This window comes from Gymnoscopelus microlampas (genome assembly GCF_963454915.1).
Source record: "Gymnoscopelus microlampas genome assembly, chromosome: 18".
NCBI classification, from domain to species: domain Eukaryota; kingdom Metazoa; phylum Chordata; class Actinopteri; order Myctophiformes; family Myctophidae; genus Gymnoscopelus; species Gymnoscopelus microlampas.
The window spans coordinates 25,978,019-26,000,872 of NC_139955.1; the positions used below are offsets into that span (position 1 = coordinate 25,978,019).

At 43.0% G+C, this 22,854-nt stretch overlaps 1 protein-coding gene across 2 annotated transcripts in view; it reads left to right on the forward strand.

The window, feature by feature from the left end:
• The window catches only part of kcnip1a (Kv channel interacting protein 1 a), a 51,351-nt gene that overhangs the window by 16,436 nt on the left and 12,061 nt on the right, over nt 1-22,854 (forward strand). The window contains exon 1 of one of the 2 annotated variants that reach the window (XM_084042050.1): nt 15,512-15,594. The exons of the other annotated variant lie outside the window; for it this stretch is intronic. Coding sequence (XP_083898176.1) covers nt 15,537-15,594 — 58 coding nt within the window. The 5' untranslated portion in view covers nt 15,512-15,536. Of the gene's footprint in view, nt 1-15,511; nt 15,595-22,854 lie in introns of those variants that run through there. 2 annotated transcript variants of the gene reach the window in all.

Consider the following 22,854-nt stretch of genomic DNA (forward strand, 5'->3'; position numbering starts at 1 on the left):
AGGAAAAAGAGAGAGAGAAAGGGGCAGATGCATGGAACGTGAGGATCTGTGATGGACTGACAATGTGCGCGCGGGAGAGAGAGGAAGAGAGATAGAGAAGAGGGAGGGCGAGACAGAGATAGGAGGGAACATAACATAGGCAGCTTCAGTGACAGAGACAAAGGTAGTTTCAGAGTGCATTGGGCACCACCTATTTCATTCACACAGGCACACACATCCTCGCTCTCGGTCTTTCTAACAAACAAACAAACACAGACACACCACAAACGCGCACACACACACACACACACACAGGCATAATCAGTGTTGTTGTTGGGCACTATGAGAAGTCAAATGTTTGCATATGTACACTAGACTGATGGAGAACCTTAACTGAAACACGCACACACATTTAGACAGACAGACTTTTTGTGGCCAAAGCCAACATGGGTATTGTGGTGGGGACGTTCTCCATGCAGTCCAAGCAGGTTAACTATCGCAAAGGTAAGTGCAACATTTTCACAGTCTTTCACACATTTATGCATGCACTCAGTGCCCGTGACTGTCATATCGAAGAGGCACCTGTCAGTTTGCATGATCTGAACATAAATGATGGAGCCTTGAATTGCTTACTTTTAGGATCATTCAAATAACAGAGACCAGTGCATTACGGTTGTGAGACAAATATGTCAAATGCCAAATCAGTGAAAAGTTGGATGCATTGGGGGGGCATTATGGGGTCTTTGCTGCAGTCTTGGGGCCATGGTGGATTTGCATGTGTCTGTGCATATCTTTGTGTTTGGGGGGGATGAGCTGGGCATGAATGCATGCATGTGCGTGTGTGCATGGCATGGGGGATGTCTATAAATGGTGATGGTATTCACCCCTGGCTGTTTTTCAGACCAATCTGCCTCCTATCTGCCCTGCTAGTGTTTTGACAGTAGGACGCTGGCACTGACTGTGTTTTGCATGCCTGTGAGGTGTATGTGTGTGTGTGTGTGTGTGTGTGTGTGTGTGTGTGTGTGTTGTAATAGTGATTGTACAAATGAATCTGTTCATTAAAATGTTGGCGCACATGAGTGTGTGAGTGTGCGTGTGCGTGTGGCTGTGCGTGTGGCCGTGTGCATGCATATGTTTGTCTGAGTGCATGTGTAGTTGTGTGAGGCTTCTTATATATAGTAGGCTTGTCTGTGTACTAAATCACTATAGTAAATAAAGCCTGTCCAGGTCCCAGCCTTGGTCTGTCTGCTGGCCTCAAGTCTGTCATTGCCGCAGAGATGAATAGAGCTGCATCACACTACAAAACAAACTAGAAAAGTGCCAGGCCGGTTTGCCTACCCGGGGCTGTGTTTACTTTCAACCTGTTATAGACGCACCATGAGGTGCCGGTGATTTGAAACATTTGGGTTGGCAGATCTTCCTTGCCCTACTGGGAATGTGAGTTGAAAGTTGTGCAAAACGGGCCACTCCCGCAAACATGGCCAATCGTGGCCAATCTGAATGGAATATGAAAAATCTGACAGACACATCTTATTCTTGATCACATGACTATACAGATAATGTGTACCGATTTGCGTGAGAGGTTGGACTAAATGTGCCTAATGGTGGCGCTATAACAGGCTGATTGGAAATATTTGGGGTGGAGGTTTTTCCCTTGGCCTACTGCGAGTGTGCATGCAAAGTTTCACGCAGATTGGTCAAGCGACAAGGTTCTGATACACAGACATGAACATTATAAGGTTAAATGAATGTGGGTGGGACAAGTATGGCCGGGGGGGGGGAGGTCGGGTAGGAGTTTGGCGGTCCTCCCCCAGAAACTTTTTAAAACGGTATATGTAATTTCCTATATTCTGGTGCATTTTATCAGGGAGTTTGATTGCCCAAAATTCAATTCAGGAGCCAGGGTAAATGTAGCCTCACTGGAGCCAAAACACAGATCGGATTATGTATTCCGACATCGTTGACCTATCTGCTTTGGTTGCTGTGGTAACAATGTAAAGACATGTGAGTAATGCTTAATGTATACGTTGTTGTATGACGGTGTCGCTCGCCCCCAAAACAGCCCATACAACAGGGGTCGGCAATAGGCGGCCCGCGGGCCGAAATTGGCCCCCCAGAAATAATATCTGGCCCGTGAGATAATTTTGAAAAAAAAAAAAAAAAAAAAATTTTTTTTTTTAGAAAAATATTTTTAGATTTTTTTTTGGGGGGAGGGATTTTATTTTTATACAGTATCAGACCGATATCTATTATATCCAAATACAGAAAGATACAGTATGAATGATTTACTGAAAAGTGTTATAAAAAAAGTATCAAAAATTAATGTTAAAATAATTATAAATACTTATTTCATAGAACCTGAACCCACTTTTGAAATCATGCACTCATAAACACGATGCATTTTAAAGGATTTATAACATTTTATAGCTAGATTAGAGGAAAATGAAGAAGAAAAAAAAAATCACCAGAAAAATCGCCTGTGCTGATATTTAAACCGGAAAAAATGTTGATTTATATTGGTCAAACAGAACCGAATTAGACCCAAATTAGACCCGAATTAGACCGAGTTAGACCCGAATTAGACCCGAAAAATTTTGCGCCCGCGCGCACGCACATGCACGCGCGCTGCGCGCGCGTGCATGTTCGCGGGGAGGCCCGGCCCGCGATGGAATGTCTGGGAGTGATATTGGCCCTAGGGTTATCTCAATTGCCTACCCCTGCCATACAAGCTCACAATGCAACGGGTTGTGGTCTTGGAGATCTGCTACTTACGGAGTGTGACACCATTGTACGACAAAGAATAAATCAGTCTTCAGTCAGTGTGCAGACTGATATGTTTTGAATTGGAATCAGATTTTAATTGAATTTCAAACCACCTAAGAATGTGGTTAAAATCTGATTAACATAAATTACTTTCCTTTTTTTGCCACTCAGACTTGACCAAACCACAACCAATCTGATTCCAATCTGGATTGGCCAAATAAATGTGGATTTGGGCTGCCACGTAGTCTTTAGACTATTCAAAACTGCTGTCTGCCCAATAACACATGAAAAAAGATCCAGGTAGTATTCTACATGCGTTTTTTTAAAGTTACTGTGTTATTTACTATTTTGTAGTCCTTCAGGAAAGCCATGTCTTGATAAGAGTAGATTGGTTTTGATTTGTCTGGATTTTTCAGACACAGTGCTGCAGATACACTATACTACATGCATGCTACATGAATAGTTTAAGGTTTTTCTTTTTTCTTATCACTAATGTATCCCAACAATTCTGGGGTAACAATATTTTCATCAATCCAATCAATGGAATATGATTGGAATGACTCATCGAATCACATTATGTCACACATCAGGTTCACCTTGGAAGAGGGGCTTTTCCCCCCCTCTCTCATTTGTATTTTATGTTCAAACACAAGCCATATGCCAGCAGTTGCTGAAGACAACAGTGTTTACTAACCGGCTGGAGAATTGTTAGCTTTGAATTTTGTATGGGAAAACAAAAGCTCCAGCTAGTGAAACCTCTAAATACTGTAGCAGGCACTTTGAAGTTTGTGCACGCTGGGGTGCAAATTCAAGGCTGTTGGTGGTGAGGGGAAGAAAACGGAAAGATCCGAGAGAGGGAGTGAAATGTTGACAGATGAGGCGTGTCTGCTCCTAAGGGGATGCCCACTGAGAGTGTCTGAGAATGTGTGCGTGTGTTCCTCCATCTTTTTATTTTATTTTGTTTTACTGGAAAAAGACAAAAGACAAAATGACATTAGAGCCAGAGGAGCACATTGTGGATACAAACAACAACAAAATACAGTATGTAGATACAGTACCAGTGTCAAATTTCGATCCTCAATAAATTCAATTTATTAAATTGAATTTAGACAAGTAACTTAAACATCTCTTTCTATCAAACTTTGAAACTGAAGTTTGCACTAAACGTGGCACCATGAGATGTCACTAAATGCCCAGAAGCCCCCGTGTTCCTTCGCCTGTTGTGTCAAAAACATTGAATGCAGGACCCATCCCTGCCCTGTGAGACTGAGGACTAGCTGAATGAGACCCACCTGCAATTCACCCCCTCAGTTAACTGGCCTTATGAGATTATCAAGGGGTACTTGACCCTGTGTGCAGCTCCCCTTCTAGGTTATTTTGGGGATCACATTGGAACGGGTGGTTGGCTAAAATTTAATTTAAATTTACAAGCTCACAACACAACACAATGCGCACTGTGAGCTTGTAGATTGGCTACTTTTGCTATAAACAATGTATAGGGCTTAAGAGGTTAATCTCTTGAATGCACTTGGATGATCCAATCTAAATGGCACTGTGAGCTGCTCACACTTTTGAATAGCTAGGCTATCTCTTGTTTTAAATTGCAAGTATCTATTTTTAGAATAAATCGCTTGTGTTCATCAAGAGGTAATGAAATGAATCACAATCACGTTGAACCCTACCATAGTTGTATGAATAATACAGATAAGGACTGTTCAGACCCAAAAGACGAATAACATTAGCTTTAATAGAGGAGTAGGACAGAGAGATGAATATAAGATAAAGGAGTATAGTGAAGAGAATGCAGGTCTCTGCTCTTTGTTAATATCGTTAACAGAGAGCACAGCAAAGCAAACCCACATCTGCTAGCCCACCCAGCAGTGTAATTGGACAATGCACAATCTGAACAAGAGTTTTGCTGGTGTGTTACACTGTAGTGAAAAACAATATACACCTGCGTATTAAGCATGAGGGAAGAAGTGAAAGTGAGAAAAGGCTCTCAACTAAACTATGTAAAGTGGGTAGATTAAGATAGCACAAGTGTGGAAAGGTGGCAAGTATGGAAAGAGGAAAGCTGTAAGAAAGAAGATGTGCTTAGGGAGCTGAAAGAAAAGCTAGATCATGGACGATGAGTGTGCTACAATATGAGGTGTTTGGAGACATTCAGTCAATCTCCTGCATATGGTCATTCTGTATAGGCTTTGTCAAACAAATACATGAAATACTTCACTTCCAACTTGGCTGCTCTGTGCATCTCTCTGCCATGGGGAGCTTTATGCACTTATCACCTGTCACCTTTACACAATCTACTTAGCTCATATGAAATATATCTACTATGAAACCGCATCCTGACTGATTCATTCATCACCCTCCGTTTTCTGCTTTTCATTTTCTATCTGTACTTTCACTCTCTTCCAATGAACATTTCTCTACCCCCCTTTGTCTTGTTCTTCTCTCTCACCTTAGTTCACCCATCCTTTGTTCTTCTCTCCTTATTTCACCTCCACCTTTTCTCTCTCTCTCTCTCTCTCTCTCTCTCTCTCTCTCTCTCTCTCAAAACTCAGTTCAGCTCAATTCATGGTGCTTCACTGGTCTATCAGATACAAGCAAGTGCATCATATCAAATGACAATATAGATACATTATTTCACTACTGATTGTGCTATAATAGTGTATGTTATGTAGTTAATTGATTAAGATATCAGTATATTTCTCGCGTGTGTTTTCTCGCTGTCTTTCTTTCTCTCGTTTCTTTCTTACTGGCTGTGCTGGCTATAGTGTTGCCTTAAAGCTCATTTGCAGTGGTAGTGATTGCTGGTGTGGATTGCAGAATAAATGTATCAAATATACTAATATTAATCGTCTACATGACATCTCCTCACTAAGTACTTTTTGGGTCATTTATAAATTATATATTAATTATTAAATATACTATATATAAATCATCTACAGGACATGAAAGCTATGGCTATAAATGGTAGAGTGGTCTTATGTATCTTTACTGGGCTCTATAGCTTCCATCCCTCTCTCATCTCCACACACCAAATGGACCAGTTAGGTCAGGCTAAGAACTTTTTCATGATCTGGCTCAAAAGAAGAACAAAATGTGATGCACTAAATTGGTTTCTTTGCGCTCTACTTATGTGACCATTAAATCCTGTTGTTTGTTGACTTGTTTCTCATACAAGTCGCTCTGAATAAGAGCATCTGCTAAATACTCTAATTGTAAATTGTAGCTTACAAGCATATGGGAATATATTTTTGCAATATCTGTGTGATCTTTTGATTTCTTCACACATAAGTACATCTGTGTGATTTAATGTAAAAAAAACAACAACAAAACAGAACAAAAGGCAAACTGGCAATGTGCCATCATCTTTCACCATCCGTCTCATCCTCTGATCTTTGATGTTGCAGCTCAAATCACATCCTCAAGCGTTTTTACTAAATAAAAAATCATTATACTAAACAGATAGTCGATTTGCATAATATTTGCAGGCATACACTTTGCTCGGCTCGTCAAGGATAAACACCATTTTCCGTTCAATTTATTTCAGAAGACAGCTCAGCTCTGTGTTTGCCTCCAGGGCTGTGTGATGCAGAAGTACAGATGACGAAGGGAGATGGCTTTTACACCCATAGTCTGTGTGTGTGTATTGATATGGCAGTGGTGATACACATAGATTCCTGAATATGAAATGCAATACTTGAAAGCAGACTCATACATATGGAGTCGTCGTAGAGATCCAATTTTTCACTGCACACGCCAAATGCATTCTGAATTACTGCTGTGCACCGCTGTGCTACACACTGTAAAGTTATACCTAAAAGGAATAGTCTGGAAATGTCAAATAGTCGTTTTTTTCAGCAGAGCAATGGCCCAGAACCTTTTAAGCTTTGTGTTCCAAAGAGCCTCAAAATGCAACAACTAAGAACAAGTAAGAAAAGGCTGCAGTGACTGTGGCATGAGTCAGGAGGGCGAGAGGCAGAAAAGACTACATTATACTGTACCCGTCCTTGAGCATTTACAAATTAAAAACAAAAACAAAGTAAGGACATTTTTAATTAAGGAATAAATCAAGCTTGATATCAATGACTATGACTATATCGTTTTAAAAATCGTTCTAACTCAAGTGAATGGCAACTATACATCATCAGTGCGGATGCTCACATAATCATTACATTACAGTTATGTAGTTATCGTACTGACGGTATTGGTCCAGTTATATAGTTATTATCATTCTGACTGTATGGGTCCAGTTATATAGTTATCGTGCTGACGGTACTGTATGGGTCCAGTTATATAGTTATCGTCTTGGTGCTGTTCATCCCCTCTTGGTGCTGTTATCCACTCCCATGACTTTTCCTACCACTGCTATGCCGATGACACCCAGCTGATCCTGTCATTCCCCCCCTCTGACACACAAATGGAGGCACGTATTGCTGCTTGTCTGGCTGACATCTCGGAGTGGATGTCGACACACCACCTGAAGCTCAACCTGGACAAGACCAAGCTGATGTTTCTCCCGGGGAAGGGCTGTCCACACCGAGACCTGGCCATCACCATTGATAATGCTGTGGTGACGTCAACTCGGACTGTGAGGAATCTGGATGTGACCCTGGACGACCGACTGTTGTTCTCGGCAAATATCGCATCAGTGACACGCTCCTGCAGATTCCTCCTCTACAACATCAGGAGGATTCGCCCCTTCCTCACTGAGAAGGCAGCGCAGGTGCTCATCTAGGCTCTTGTCATCTCCCGCCGACTACTGCAACTCCCTCCTTGCTGATGCCCCGGCGTCTGCCATCAGACCTCTGGAGCTTGTTCAGAAAGCTGCAGCTCGCCTGGTGTTCAACCGCCCCAAGTTCTCCTACACAACTACCCTTCTCCGTTCTCTGCACTGGCTCCCCGTAGCGGCTCGCAGTTTAAGACCCTGGTGCTAGCCTATAGGGCAGTGAAAGGAACAGCTCCTTCTTACCTCCAGGCTATGGTCAAGCCTTACACCCCGGCCCGACCACTTCGGTCTGCCGCTTCAGGACGACTGGTTGCCCTGTTGCTCAGAGGTCCTTCTGGCCGATCTACATGGTCACAGCTTTTTTCTGTTCTGGCCCCACAGTGGTGGAATGAACTTCCCACTGAAGTCACTGCCCATCTTTCGCCGCAGACTGAAAACCCACCTCTTCAGGAAACACTACCCTGACCCTTCCTCTTAGCCTTGCCTACTTGTTGTCAATTATTTGTACGAGCTCTTGTTTTATTGGATCTTGTTTACTTGATACACTTATTTTAGCTCTTGCTCATTTGATTTTCCTATTTTTCTCATCTGTTTAAGAAAGTAGGTAGCTGATATATTGCACTTTTACCTTAGTGCTAGGTTAGCACTAAGGTTGCTCTTAGTTGCTTGTTTTAGAAGAGAATGCACTTATGACTTCTGGTGATTAGTAGTTTTCTGGCCTACCTACTGTATGTTGAATGCACTTATTGCAAGTCGCTTTGGATAAGCGTCTGCTAAATGACTGTAATTTAAATCGTGCTGACGGTATGGGTCCAGTTTTTTGAAATTGAAAAGTTATATAGTTATCGTGCTGACGGTATGGGTCCAGTTATATAGTTCTTGTGCTGACGGTATGTGTCCAACCGGTCCATTCATGGTCCATCTTTACACTCTGAAAATGAAAGTTAACAGTGAGTATTTTGATGCTTCTACATCTACAGCATTCCCTCATGTGAGCTGAGCTGTAGTGTGTCCTCTATGTCTCACTCCTGGTCCACTTGTGTTGTCCTAGTCGGGGCTTGTATTCTCATGTTACCAGCTGGTGTGAGCAGACAATATGATACTGTAAATACTGTAACACTAACCGGTCAACTGTAAAAATACTGTGTGTGTGTGTGTGTGTGTGTGTGTGCGTGCGTGTGTGTGTGTGTGTGTGTGTGTGTGTGTGTGTGTGTGTGTGTGTGTGTGTGTGTGTGTGTGTGTGTGTGTGTGTGTGTGTGTGTGTGTGTGTGTGTGTGTGTGTGTGTGCGTGCGTGCGTGCGTGCGTGCGTGCCTGGTCACTTGCTGTGAATAATGCATGTTGTGTCATAGTGCACCCTAAAAAGCAGAAGGCCGATGACTCATGACCCTGGATTGTCCATCCACTGACACACAAATATGTAGGCGTGTGTGTGCGTGCGTGCATGCAAATATGTGTGTATCGCTTATACTCTCCCTGTCACCTGGGTTTGTGATGGGTTCTGTGACAAGACCCCTCCTTCTAGCCTCCCCAGTAAACCAATAGATTGTCTGTCAGTCATGGTTACTGTTCATCCTAGCTTTAAGCAACCTGTCTGCACAAAATCCATAGTGGAGTGTTCATTTGACTGTGAGGGTGTGGGTCCATTCTCACAGTAAAATGGGACCAGTCAGGAAACACAATCATTCCCATCGAAACACTGGCCCCGCCAGCAAGCCTGTGTGTGTGTGTGTGTGTGTGTGTGTGTGTGTGTGTGTGTGTGTGTGTGTGTGTGTGTGTGTGTGTGTGTGTGTGTGTGTGTGTGTGTGTGTGTGTGTGTGTGTGTGTGTGTGTGTGTGTGTGTGTGTGTGTGTGTGTGTGTGTGTGTGTGTGTGTGCGCGCGCGCGCGTGTGTACAGGGAAACATGGTGTCACGTCAGTTAGATGATAATAACAGTGAAGCAGTGAAGCGTGTCGGAATGGAAGACGACTCTATTCCCTAGTACTGTATGTCCATGGCCTCCCCTCCCTCTTTTCCTCTCTTCTATTATTCTCTCTCTCACACGCACACAGGTATATTTGTATCACTTTAGTGGCCTCTCTAGTGTTTTTCATGCAGTTCTTTCAATCATTCTCCATATTCCTTTCAGACTCCTCTCCTCCTCCGCTAACCTCCTCTCTCTCTCTCTCTCTCCTTTCATCTATCTCTCTCTCCTTTCATCTATCTGTCTCCTCTCCTCTATATCTCTCTCTTCTCATCTTCACTGCTTTCTTCCTCCCTGCCTCCTGCTTTTTGCCTCCTTCTGGCTGTTTTGATCTTTTTCCCACGGCAACTTGCAAACAAGCCGTGGGCATACAATACCACATTCAGGACACTCTTCTACGAACTGCAACGGCACCTGTGCAAATTGGTGTTGTTAGGCACGTGTGAAACCATGAGGCTGAACGATAACACGACTGTGCTATGGGTTTCAACGTGTTTGTTTGTATGCTCCCCAGTGGTGTAAAGTAACTGAGTAAATTTACTAGTGTACAACTAAGGAGGGAGACAGAGGTGTGAACTGTACTTTACAAGTTTGAGGTATTTTTTACTTTACTGGAGTATTTCCAATTTTCAGTGCTTTTACTTTTACTCCACTACAATTATTTGAAAACTTAAGTTACTTTGTAGATTTTGATTATTATTACAAAACATACATTACCCACTTCAGCCCTATATAGCCTACATTTCGGCCATTTGAAAATAGCCGATCTACAAGCTCACAATGCGTCGCATTGTGAGCTTGTAGATCTGCTATTTTCAAAAGATACTTTATATTTTATGCATTTGAAAACTTGTGAAATGGGACGTAAAGAGTACTTTCTACTTTTGGTACTTTAAGTACATCTTTATACCAATACAATTGTACCATTGCTTAAGTAAAATTTTAATTCCTGACTTTTACTTGTAACAGAGTATTTCTACATAGTAGTATTGATACTTTTACTTAAGTAAAATGTTTTAGTACTTTTTCCACCACTGGCTTCTCCCCACATCTCCTTCTCACACGCTCTCTCTCTCTGTTCACACCTCTGTCTCCCCCTTGTTTATGTCTTCACCTCCCCTCCATCCCTCACTCACTCTCATCTGTCTCTCTCTCCCACCCCTCTCTCTCTCGCTCTACCCCCTCCCTCTATCTGGCCTAGATGGTGATAGATCAATGGTGTGGGCTCCTTTAATTATTCTCTTTTTTTATCCCTTTCCATAATGTGATGGGAGCCAAGCAAGAGAGCCTCATCATGTGTCCTCTAATAATGATACAGAGAGGCCGTCTGCGTGCGCCAGAACTCATTTAGGCACATATAGATCACTATAGATTCCTTCCCCTAATAGATATTATTTTCTCATCCTCCTGTCTGCAGCATATGCTGGATGATGAATGGTATTGCAGACAGAGAGGTGTACTACTACAGACAGAGAGGTGTACTACTACTATGTGTACGTGCACACACACGCACGCGCGCGCTCGCACACACACACACCATACCTGGATTAAAACATTGTAATCCATGAATTAATGATCCTGAGTTAATGCACACATTTTGACAGCCCCGCTTCTAAGAACTGAGCCGATTGTAGAAAAGCACAAAAGAAAAGGAAAAACTTTGATCTGCTTTTATCTTCATCAAAATCTTTAGTAGTCCTTCATTCCTCTCCGTCCTCCTCGCTCTCTCTCTCTCTCTCTCTCGTCTCTGCTTCTCTCCAAATCTGTAGCCCTTCATTTTCACTCTGTCTTTCTCTTCTCTTTATTTCTCTGTCTTTGTCTTTCAATATAGATCTTTAGCCCTTCATTCTCTCTCTCTCTCTCTCTCTCTCTCTCTCTCTCTCTCTCTCTCTCTCTCTCTCTCTCTCTCTCTCTCTCTCTCTCTCTCTCTCTCTCTCTCTCTCTCTCTCTCTCTCTCTCTCTCCCCCTCCCTCCCTCTCTCTCTTTTCAAGTGTTCAACCACCATATTTTTCACTCTTTCTTTCGCACTCGCACTCTCTTTGAATGAGTCCTCTAATCTCCCGCTGCAACACAGGCTGCCTCTCGTTCCTTCGGCCTTCGTCTGAATAATGCTCCTCTCGTTCTTCTGTTGTCTTCTCCAGCCATCTTGCTCGCTCAATCCCTTGCTTGTCAGGTCTTTCTCTTGCAGAGAGAGAGAGAGAGAGAGAATGAGAGAGAAAGAAAAGATTGGAGTGTACTTGTACTTGTACAGCAGGAACACAATGTTGATATTTGGGCAAAGATTTATTCAGAGAGATTTGTAGATGAAGGAACGCTGTAGGTTGTAGGGCCCATGCCTGGAGACCAACACACGCACACACAGAAGACAGGAGAGATATACTGTAGATGAAGGGACGCTGTATTGTAGGGCCCATGCGAGACCAACATACACAGGACAGGAGGAGGCAGATAGACAGATGACCTCAAGATAAAGATGAAGTGAGGTGAGATTCTCTTTGATGGGCTGCACACACAGGCATAATAAAGACACTGTAATGTTGAGGTTATATGGAGGAGGGAATATGTGTGCGCGTGCATGCTGTGCATGCGTGTGTGAAGTAGAAAAAAGCCAGGTTGGTGTATGTTGATGCATGCCATTTGCTGGCCACTGATGTCCATAGAGATGACTGCTATGGATGAACATTCTGTGTGTGCGTGTTTGCGCCGAGTATGCCTGTCTGTGTGTTACCATGTTTTCCAAGAAAGGGCTGAATATTCTATTCCAGTGGTTCCCAAACAGTGTTTTGGGGTTTTATGACAACCACATTATTGCAATACATGCAACAACAAAAAAGTTGTATCACTACTATATCCGTAATTTGTGCACACCAATTTCCCAGTACAGAGGCAAACTTTATACCCCAAAAATATACATATTTTAACCACTTAAACCCTATATGGGTAACCGGAGTCCCTCAGGGCTCAATACTAGTGTATTTTCTGTTTTCCAAGCTCGACAAGCTCACAATGCGACGCAACGTGTGGCATTGTGAGCTTGTCGATCTGCTATTTTCAGCGACAGCTTTACCCACAATACTGATGCTGGGGTTTAACACATACATTGCCAGGTATTAATTAAACAAACGATATCTACGTGGAAAGGCGAGTCTCTCTTCATTCCACCGGAAAAAAAACATTGTAACCGCGATCATCCGTTCTGTAGTTATTGGCAGTTGAATACAGCTCGTTTTCACCAAAAATGCTATCTGGGAAAAGAAATCCGAGGTAAATTTATTTTTATAAATCTGATAACATAGTAGTGGACGGGGTGAAAATGTTTTAGATTACGTCATTTCCGGTTGTATCCTTCTCTCGAAGTCAAGGCATCATTCATAGGTTGGCGAAGAGCGCCCTCTAGTGTGATCACTAAAAAAAACACCAGATGACGTAATATTACGTCATTGGCAGTCAAGCGTTGGATTTGAGATGATGTAATATTACGTCCTTTACGTATCCTTGGCAGTCAATGTGTAAGTGGTTAAACACTTTCAACCTGGCACCCCTATTTTAGGCATGTCATTATAGGCGAAGATTTTACATTTAATTTTCAGAAATAGCGAAAATAGCCGATCTACAAGCTCACAACATGTCGATGTGATGTGATGTGTTGTGAGCTTGTAGATGAGCTATTTTTATTATGAATGCAGGTGTGCCTTGACATTTTTACTTGTCCATTGGTGTGCCTTGGGTACAACAAGTTTGAAAACCACTGTTCTATATTCTACAGTGCACCCTGTTGAGTTGTGGCAAAGGCAGTGATTTATGTAAGATGAGATCGAGGGCTTTTCTAAGGATGCTAAATCTGTCCATATGGCTCCCCAACAGTCCTGGCTCTTGCATTATTCACAACAACTATCAACAAATGCACACAGGCCATATTCTGAGCTGTTGCCATATTTAAAGACACCTTTTAGTTTCCAGGCCTGACAGAAACGGCTGACTTTATGCACATATATGATATGCTACATCTGTTCTCTAATCCACTGATATACAGAAACCCTGATGTTTAATGTCACACATTCAGTGTACAATTTAGCACAAAATTAACAAATACATTCAGACTTTAGCCAGGTCTACGGTCTAATGACTTATATTAGGTAAGGCGGGTGGGGGTGTTATATGCCATGTCCACAGTCTGGTGGGTTTTATCTGTGGGAGTTTCGCTCATGCCCACAGCAGGCAGATGGTGCATGGAAGATAGGTCTGCAGTTGTAAAAATGACTGTTAACTGTCACATAATATTGTCCCCATGCAGCGTTTAGGAGACAATGCTTTCTGTGCCCTTGAATTCCAGCTGTTTTGTATGTGAATGGCTGCACGCTGTGAGTTCAGTCAGAGCACATATCTCGTATGTGACGGGCAAGTCTTGCACATTTTGCACCTCTGTTTTTCTTGTTTATGCCCTGTACCCCTTGTATTGATCTATCCATAAATAAAAGATTCAAATATGTGTGTCTTGCAGAAAAGAACACGAAAAAATAGTGCATGAAACTTATCACATACTGTGTAGCCTCATGTCTCTCCATCTACCCTCTTACAGTACATATCATATTCTTTTTTCTTTATCTCTCCGCTCTGCTAGCTTTTAATCTCTCTCTCTCTCTCTCTCTCTCTCTCTCTCTCTCTCTCTCTCTCTCTCTCTCTCTCTCTCTCTCTCTCTCTCTCTCTCTCTCTCTCTCTCTCTCTCAGTTTCTTCCTCTCTCTTCTCCTTGCCTCTGTAAGCCACTTCTACTTTCTTCCTGCTCCCTCTGTTCCTCTCTCATTTCCTTCCTCCAATGCCCCTGGTAACCATTGCACCACTCCGCTCTCTCCCTCCGCCCTTATATATCTCCACATCCCTCCATCCCTCCCTCCAAGCGTGTATGCATTATGGATGGATTGATGGATGATTGGATGTACATAATATGTATGTACTGTAAGAACGGACGGATAGACGGACTGTGTGTGTGTGTGTGTGTGTGTGTGTGTGTGTGTGTGTGTGTGTGTGTGTGTGTGTGTGTGTGTGTGTGTGTGTGTGTGTGTGTGTGTGTGAGTGTGAGTGTGAGGGGGTGGTTGTAAAGAGAGGGAGAGAGAGAGATGAATGGGGGAGAGAGATGGAGTGGATAGATTGGACTGGCCTGGCTTGTCATGATGGGAGTGATGGAGAGAGGGAGTGAGAGGGGACCAGGGGAATGGAAAAAAGAACAGATATACATTACATGCTATTACATAATTGTGTGTGTGTGTGTGTGTGTGTGTGTGTGTGTGTGTGTGTGTGTGTGTGTGTGTGTGTGTGTGTGTGTGTATTCATGCTGTAGTTGTGATATAGGAATGATTTAATGTGTTTTGGAGATTTAGATTTAGTTTTTGTTGCAGTGTGTGTGTGTCTGTGTGTGTGTGTGTGTGTGTGTGTGTGTGTGTGTGTGTGTGTGTGTGTGTGTGTGTGTGTGTGTGTGTGTGTGTTTCCTCAGCAGCCTAGAATTCATATGTACTGATGAATCAATATCAGATGTGTGTTTTTCACCACGTCACAGGAAAGCAGTGACACGCATGTCACTCAGGCCTGAAAAGGTAAAACACGGCATTGCTTTGTACAACCTCACATTGACTCAACGACTCATCATCTACAAATCAATGAACACAAGAGAGTCCGTACATGTGTTATTCAGAAAATCATTGGCCATTTACACTGATTCACCGATTTACTGCTCCTGTCTGTCAAGAATGGTGGGGGAGAGGGACAGAGAGAGAGAGAGAGAGAGAAGCAACAACTCCTAATGGGAGATAAGGGAACAGGGAGGGAAGGAAACGGCGAGCAAGAGAGGGACAGAGAAGGGAGAGTGAGAGAAAGAGAGGAGGAGCATTGAGAGGGAGAGGGAGAGAGAGAGAGAGAGAAAGAGAAGGAGAGAGGTGGGGTGGAATTATCCAAAGAGGGTCTCTGGCTGAAGGCAGCCATTCCCCCATAGAGAGAGGGGGACAGAGGAGTGAGAGAGCAAGTAGAGAATGAGAGGAGGAGAGCAAGGGAGAAGGTACAGTCTTGAGCGCAGACCGTGCTTGTTTCCACGACGACAACAACAAACATGGGGGCCGTGGTTGGCACGTTGACCATGCAGACCAAGACAAGGAGGCCATCCAGAGGTGAGGGACCACACACACACACACACACACACACACACACACACACACACACACACACACACACACACACACACACACACACACACACACACACACACACACACACACACACACACACACACACAGGCGTTATATTATTTTTCTCTCAGACACACAGACACGTGTGCACATACGCAGATGATGACACATGTAAAAAAAACATTCATGGATGCTCTCGCGTGCGCCCACACACACACACACACACACACACACACACACTGTACTACACTGTACAGTTCATAGACTGTAATTATTACATACTGTACAGAGAAGATACTGTATACTGTACAGAGAACATATACTGTGCAGAAACAGTAATTATTTCATTGCTTGAGGGTAAAATATGAAGAACAAAAGAAACGAGACAGATGGAGGGAGAGAGGGTGTGTTTGTGTTTGTGTGTGTGTGTGTGTGTGTGTGTGTGTGTGTGTGTGTGTGTGGGAACAGTCATAAAGAGGGAACGAATGCATGCGACCAACAGGTGTCCACAAAGAAAAGAGAGTGTGATCATGAACTATGTTGCTGTGCGTGTGCGTGTGTGTGCGTGTGTGTGTGTGTGTGTGTGTGTGTGTGTGTGTTGCCAATGTGATGTGATTGTATTTGTTTAGCTTATCTTTATGGAAAAGCAAGTGAGGATGAAAGCTAGTCAGAGATGGCTTCATTATGTGTGTGTGTGTGTGTGTGTGTGTGTGTGTGTGTGTGTGTGTGTGTGTGTGTGTGTGTGTGTGTGTGTGTGTGTGTGTGTGTGTGTGTGTGTGTGTGTGTGTGTGTGTGTGTGTGTGTGTGTGTGTGTGTGTGTGTGTGTGTGGGGTTGTGAGTGGCCATGCTGGTAAACATGCACGTGTACAAGGTATTTGTCACTCTGATCACACACTGCTTTTCCGTCTTGCTGTTACCTTGGAAGCACAGTAGCCATGGCAACAATAGATGTCAGTTTTGGGTGGGAGGGGTGAGAGGGCTGCAATGTGTATGGGGGGTATTCCTTAGTAAATCAGGGCCAAGCAAATGAGATAGACGGAGAGATGAATGTGATATATAAATATGTAGATAAAAGGGACAATGGAAAGTTTGTGAAGACCTGTTGCTTGTCACTTCTGTTGCAGATTCTATTCAGTTGCAGTGCAACTCAATTGCACACGCGACCTACAACAAATGCATTCTGGCTGGTCCTCTGAATGGGGAGCAGAATATGCAGCAATGTGATAATATGCTCTATTGTTGGGTTACTTGCTGATGCAAGTGACTCCTTTTCCTTTGCATAGTCCCAGCTCACCACACCATGGCTCAGACCTCCTTTTTTCCCTTTCCATGTTCTTTTTTAGTATCCCTGACATCTAAATTACATTGGCATGTAAATTAGACTATTCAGAATTGAGTAGTTTATGTTCAGTCAAGCTTAACCACTTAATTAGACTGGGGTCCCCCGGGGCTCAGTACTTTCCCCCCCCTACACCAAATGTCTTTGCCGAAAATAGCCAATCTACAAGTTCACAAGAGGTCATGTTGTGTTGGGACACGTTGTGAGCTAGTAGATCTGCTCATTTCACCTAATGTTTTCCCCAGAAAGAGTAGGGGCAGTTAGGGTTCATATGGTTTATTCATGTACACACAAGATCAGCTCTGTGTTGATTTATTAGTTAATCATCATTTTGTTCCCTTTGGACCCTTTTCTCGGGACATAACAACCACATAAACCATTGTGACCAATGTTCTTGAGCACAGTGAAATCCTCAGTGTTAACCCTATATACTTGAATGCGTCACAACGTGACACATTGAATTATATAGGGTTTAGGATGTGCTATTTTCACTGAATGTTTGTCCACTTACGGGTCCATTTGGCTTCATTTTACGCTCTCAAGAGTTAAATTACTGTTAAACATCTGCATTACTTAATTTACAAGAAGTCTACACAATTATAGAATATGTAATAATTGTTATTTTGATCAACGTTTGCCTGTTATCTCTCCTATGGTACCACATCAATACAGCATGGCATTGTGGACAAACTCTTATCCAACGATAACAAAGTATTCAAAGTTTTGTGTCTGAGAGTCTAAATCTCATCAAATGGTGGTCCATGGCACAAATGCAGAATAAATAATGGACCTTGATATGAAAAGGGTTGAAAACCACTGCCCTACACAAAAGAAGAGACAAACAAGTGGTTTCATTTTGACTGATCTTTACACCAGGATGTCAGAATGCGTTCAGATATTCAAGGTTTGCTCCATTACTGTACTGAATTGAGTTAGGAGGCTGTAGATTTGTGCACACCCACACGTGTGTAGACAAGTCAACAAGCACACACACCACCAACATATTGACCCAGACTGTTTTCAGTATTCTTTGCAGACTGTCAAATCTGACATTTGATGAGGTTTTGAACAGTCTGCTGAGCACGTCGTCCGGTACTGTATTTCTGATGTTGTCTTGCTGTGGTGATGTCGTCTGTCATCTGTTAGCTGTAGAGGGGAGCAAATGAGTGATGAAGCCTATGAGTGTGTTTCACCACAGGCCCTCCATCTAGCATGCGTTGTTGCAGATATCATGTTATAAGGGATATTGACAGTAACATTGAGAGTGACAGTGTGGGCCTGTAATAAAGTCAGATTCCTAAACCCTCTGAACATTTTGCTTCTTCTGTTGGAGGTGCACTGCCAGCCCGACCCTTTTACTGTGTTTTCATCAGGGTTTTTCAGGTGTCAGTGTTGTGTTGCCAGTATGTTTTTTGTATACCTCATCTTGTCTGCTTGGATTTACCTGACTTTTTTCTTTCTTTCTTTCTTTTTACTTGAGTCTCCTGTCTGCCTGTTTTAGTCTTTGCAGTCTGTCTTGTCTCCCTGTTTTATTGCTTATATGATGTCTTGTCTACCTGTTTTATAGTTTACAGGCTGTCTTGTCTGCCTGTTTTAGTCTTTGCAGTCTGTCTTGACTGCCTGTTTTATTGCTTACATGCTGTCATGTCTACCTGTTTTATAGTTACAGGCTGTCTTGTCTGCCTGTTTCCTTCCTTGCAGGTGTGTCTTTGTGTCGTGTCGCTCCTAGCTGGTGACAGCGATGTCTCTTTCTGCGAGGTCTTTCATATGGCTTTTTCCTCCAGTGAATTTTTCATTTCTTTTCCACCCCCATCTCACCGACCTTGAGTGTCTTCCCCGCAGCAATGTTGTCTTAACCTTCTCCCTCTCTCTCTTCCCCCCTCTTCGTCACTCTTTGGCTCCTTCTCTCGTGTTGCTTTCTTCTTGCGTTTCTTTCACTAGGTGCCTCTCTCTCTCTCTCTCTCTCTCTCTCTCTCTCGCTCCCCTTTTCCCCTGCTGTTCTCTCCATTTTAAAAACCCACACTTCCCTTTTCCTGTCTGAGTTATCTCTTTTTTGCCCCCCTCCCACTCCTTTAGGCTCGTTCCTTCTCTCTTTCTTCCCTTTAATCTACAGTAACCCACAGATTTTGGCTCAGCATTACAGTATGCCCCTTATCTCGACCCATTCTCTCTCAATTTATACCTCAGTTCTCTCTAGTCATTGGTTCCTTCTCTTCGTCTCCCACACTCTCATTAACTGGTGTGAAAGTACTTATTAAGTTATCTCATCATGACACCCTTCCTTTCTTGGAATCTAGCTGTGTGTGTGTGTGTGTGTGTGTGTGTGTGTGTGTGTGTGTGTGTGTGTGTGTGTGTGTGTGTGTGTGTGTGTGTGTGTGTGTGTGTGTGTGTGTGTGTGTGTGTGTGTGTGTGTGTGTGTGTGTGTGTGTGTGTGTGTGTGTGTGTGTGCGCGTGTGTGTGCCTGCTTGCATACATGCGTATGCATGCCTGTTTTTGTATGCATCCTGTGTATACAAAAACAGGAATGCATACGCATGTATGTACGCATGCATACGCATGTACATGCCTCAATAGGGAACATCTAATCAATAGGGACTTAATCTTATGTGAATCGGCTTTAACAGGGTAACTAACGATGTTGATGTACGGTGTATGCTGTATGTGTTACCGTGGGCCTACGCACTACACACTCATAAGTGTGTTTGCGTGTGTGTGTGTGCGTGCGTGTTTTCTCGGCTAGAGAGAGTCACTGTGTGTGCTCACAGAACCAGTATGGCCACATCCCCACTGGTTTGGATGTGGAATTGGCTTGCAAATTGGAAAACAATGCAGCTGTTTTCAGCTGTATTTTTGGAACTTGAATTCATGCCACAGAGCATGATTATGGGCATAGCTTTTGCACGGTGTAAATGTGATTTATGTAGCTCTAGTCTATTTTTGTAAACTGTGTGTGCGTGTGTATGCTTGTGAGTTCCTCGTAAACTGCGTGGGGTTGTGTGTGCACGTGTGTTTCTTGTACAGTACCTGCTGGGAGTATTTCACCCTGCCACTTGCTTGGAGAGAGCTCTCCACCGATACAGCAGCCAGCGAGAGTGAGGCCCCTCCATCGCCGCTGGGAAAACAGATTAAGCTAATTCAGATTATGTAAATGATGTCTCCCGGCCTGTCATGGATTACAGGACACAGTAAGAGAGGAAGAGGAAGAGAGAGAGAGAGATTGATTGTAAAGTCGCAATGTGACAATGTACACATTGCTTTATTTGAGGTGGCCTATATTTTTAAATGTACATACATTTCTTAGTTTTGATTGATTTAGAGAGAGAGAGGGAGAGGGAGAGGGAGACGGAGAGAGAGAGAAATGGGTCTTATATTAAATCCTACTTTGGCAGTCAGAAGTAAGGTAGGGGCTGGAATCCAGTCCCATCTTGTTTCGGACTGGTGGACAGATCTGTCAGTATGGCTGCCGGAAAGTCTATTTTTGGGACAGAGCTTGGGGAAGTGGACAGCAGTTTTGCCTATACTGCCAACAAAGAGTTTCTCAAAGAAAAAGTTGGGGTGCAGTTTCCAGTGATAATGGTGTGCATAGTTCTTCCTGACACCTCGTATTTTATGCAATAGTTGATGTAGGCCACTGGTTATCAACCTGGGTCCAGCCAGGGCCTTGAAGAGGTTTTAGGAGGGGGTCCCTAGCTAAATTATTGATAGTTAGGATTAGGAACCAAATGGGCACGTAACTCCAAGAGTGTAAACTCCCAGAGTTAAATAACACTGATTATTTTACAGTGTAGATTGGGGTCCCAGAGATAAAAAAATAAGATAAGAAATCCTATTAAATGGGGTTCTGTAGCCTAATCAATGCATATTAAGCTGGGGGTCCTTGAATTATAAAAGGTTTAGAATCACTGTACAGTAGGCTACTTCCCTAGTCAGGTAAACTACTGTGCAACGCCCTGTTTTACAATTCTGAATCCTGCTGTTTTCCCCCACAGCAACAGTAATCGTTGCTCAAAGCATAAAATAAGATACACTGCATTCAATTCTGCATCCAAGAGCTAACACTCCTATTTGAAGTTTTGTTCCTACAGTATCCTACTGGTCCACAGGTCCCAATATTATCTGACTGTGACTAAATAGGAGAACTGCTGCATAATTCATCCCCAGTGCAGAAACTAGTTTCGCTAAATGGCAGCTGCTCTACAAAATTTGTCTGAACTAGGGCAAAAATGGAAAATTAGAACATGGCAGAAAAATAAAGGACAAAACACTTATTAAGAATTTAATTGTATTAATCTAAATTAGTCAAATGTTGCACGGTGCACCTTAATAATTTTTTTTCATCAACATAATTCATTATGATTTTTTGATGATGCAGATGGTAGGGCTTTTGGCAATGTGCTAATATCCCATTTCCCAGCTTCCTTTAACATTCTGTTACACAGGCTGAGCAGTGAGGGAGAGCTGACTGAGCAAGCCTGTCAGCTCTCTTAATGTGCAGAATGTGCAAGAAATTTAATACATTTTGAATACTTGAACAAACACAGGGGAGTCTCCATTCATCTTATCATGCAGTGATGCTTCCATAGGCTGCGCCTCTTTTAAGCCTCTGGCACATTAAATGAGATGTTCCACCATGACAGAATTTTCCCCAGCACTCTTAATTTGGTTGCAGAACTGTAAGTAAACACAAACTTTCAATTCACATTCACAACTCTGCGGGCAAACTCATGATACAACAGAGCCCCCTGGAGTTTGCAATTCAGTGGCAACACTAGCTCTGGTCAGGTTGTAGCTTGTTTGTTTGCATGCGCCTCCTCATTTGGATACACAAGCTCTTTAGTCATGTTCACTATTTAGCAGGGAGCTATTAAATATAATAACAAATAATACCTTTAAATAAATAAAAATCTATACACAAAGCTTTGCCAAATACTAAACGTCTAACAAATGTTTAGTGTCTGCTGCCCTCTGCTGGTATATATGGGCTATAGCAGCTTAAATGATGCTAGATTGCTAGAATGATGTTACAGCTCCCCATGGATTGGATGGAGCTGCTTACCTCTGTATTCAGTAAAATCGTGGTTACTATAAAATGAGTAAATATCACAGGAATTATATAGGAAATATTTGGAAAAGTCACTTTGTGGTAAATAAAGCTTTGTCTTGTTGTTGGTTGCAACGAAAATAACATACTTCTTAATGGGCCTAATTTGTCAAATCCAGATGTGCGCGCTTGTGAACACACACACACACACACACACACACACACACACACACACACACACACACACACACACACACACACACACACACACACACACACACACACACACACACACACACACACACACACACACACAAATGTTGGAAGGGGAGTTTGGCATTGTCTCAGTGGACTTTAGGGTCACACCCTAAAGTTACATTCCTGGCCCCAAAGAGTGAAGGACGGTGTGGCTACAACAGAGAGGGGGGACAAGGGAGAGAGAGGGGGGAGTGCGAAGGTCAGGGGACGAGAGAGGCCCCCAGGGGGGTGGAGGGAGAAAAGGATAAAAACAGAGAGAGAGGCATTGAGTGTAGTCATGAGATGGGAGACACAGGGAGGATGGGAGAGAACTAGTGTGCAATACAGAAACTGTGCTATGTGGAGAGAGTACAATACCAGGCTAAAGCAGAGATCAAGTTGTAGCTTATTAGCCAAGGGAGTTTTATAGTGAGTTTAGTTTACATTCCTTTTAAAATATTAGATTTTTCATACACGGGTACATGTTAAAAGTCTAAGTATAAAAGCACAAAAGCAAGTAAAAACTACAACCTAGGAGAGGACAACACATAAGAAAAGAATTGATGTACATAAAGGTTAGGGCCAGTGGAAGAACATAACGGTGAGGGATGGATGGAGAAAGAGA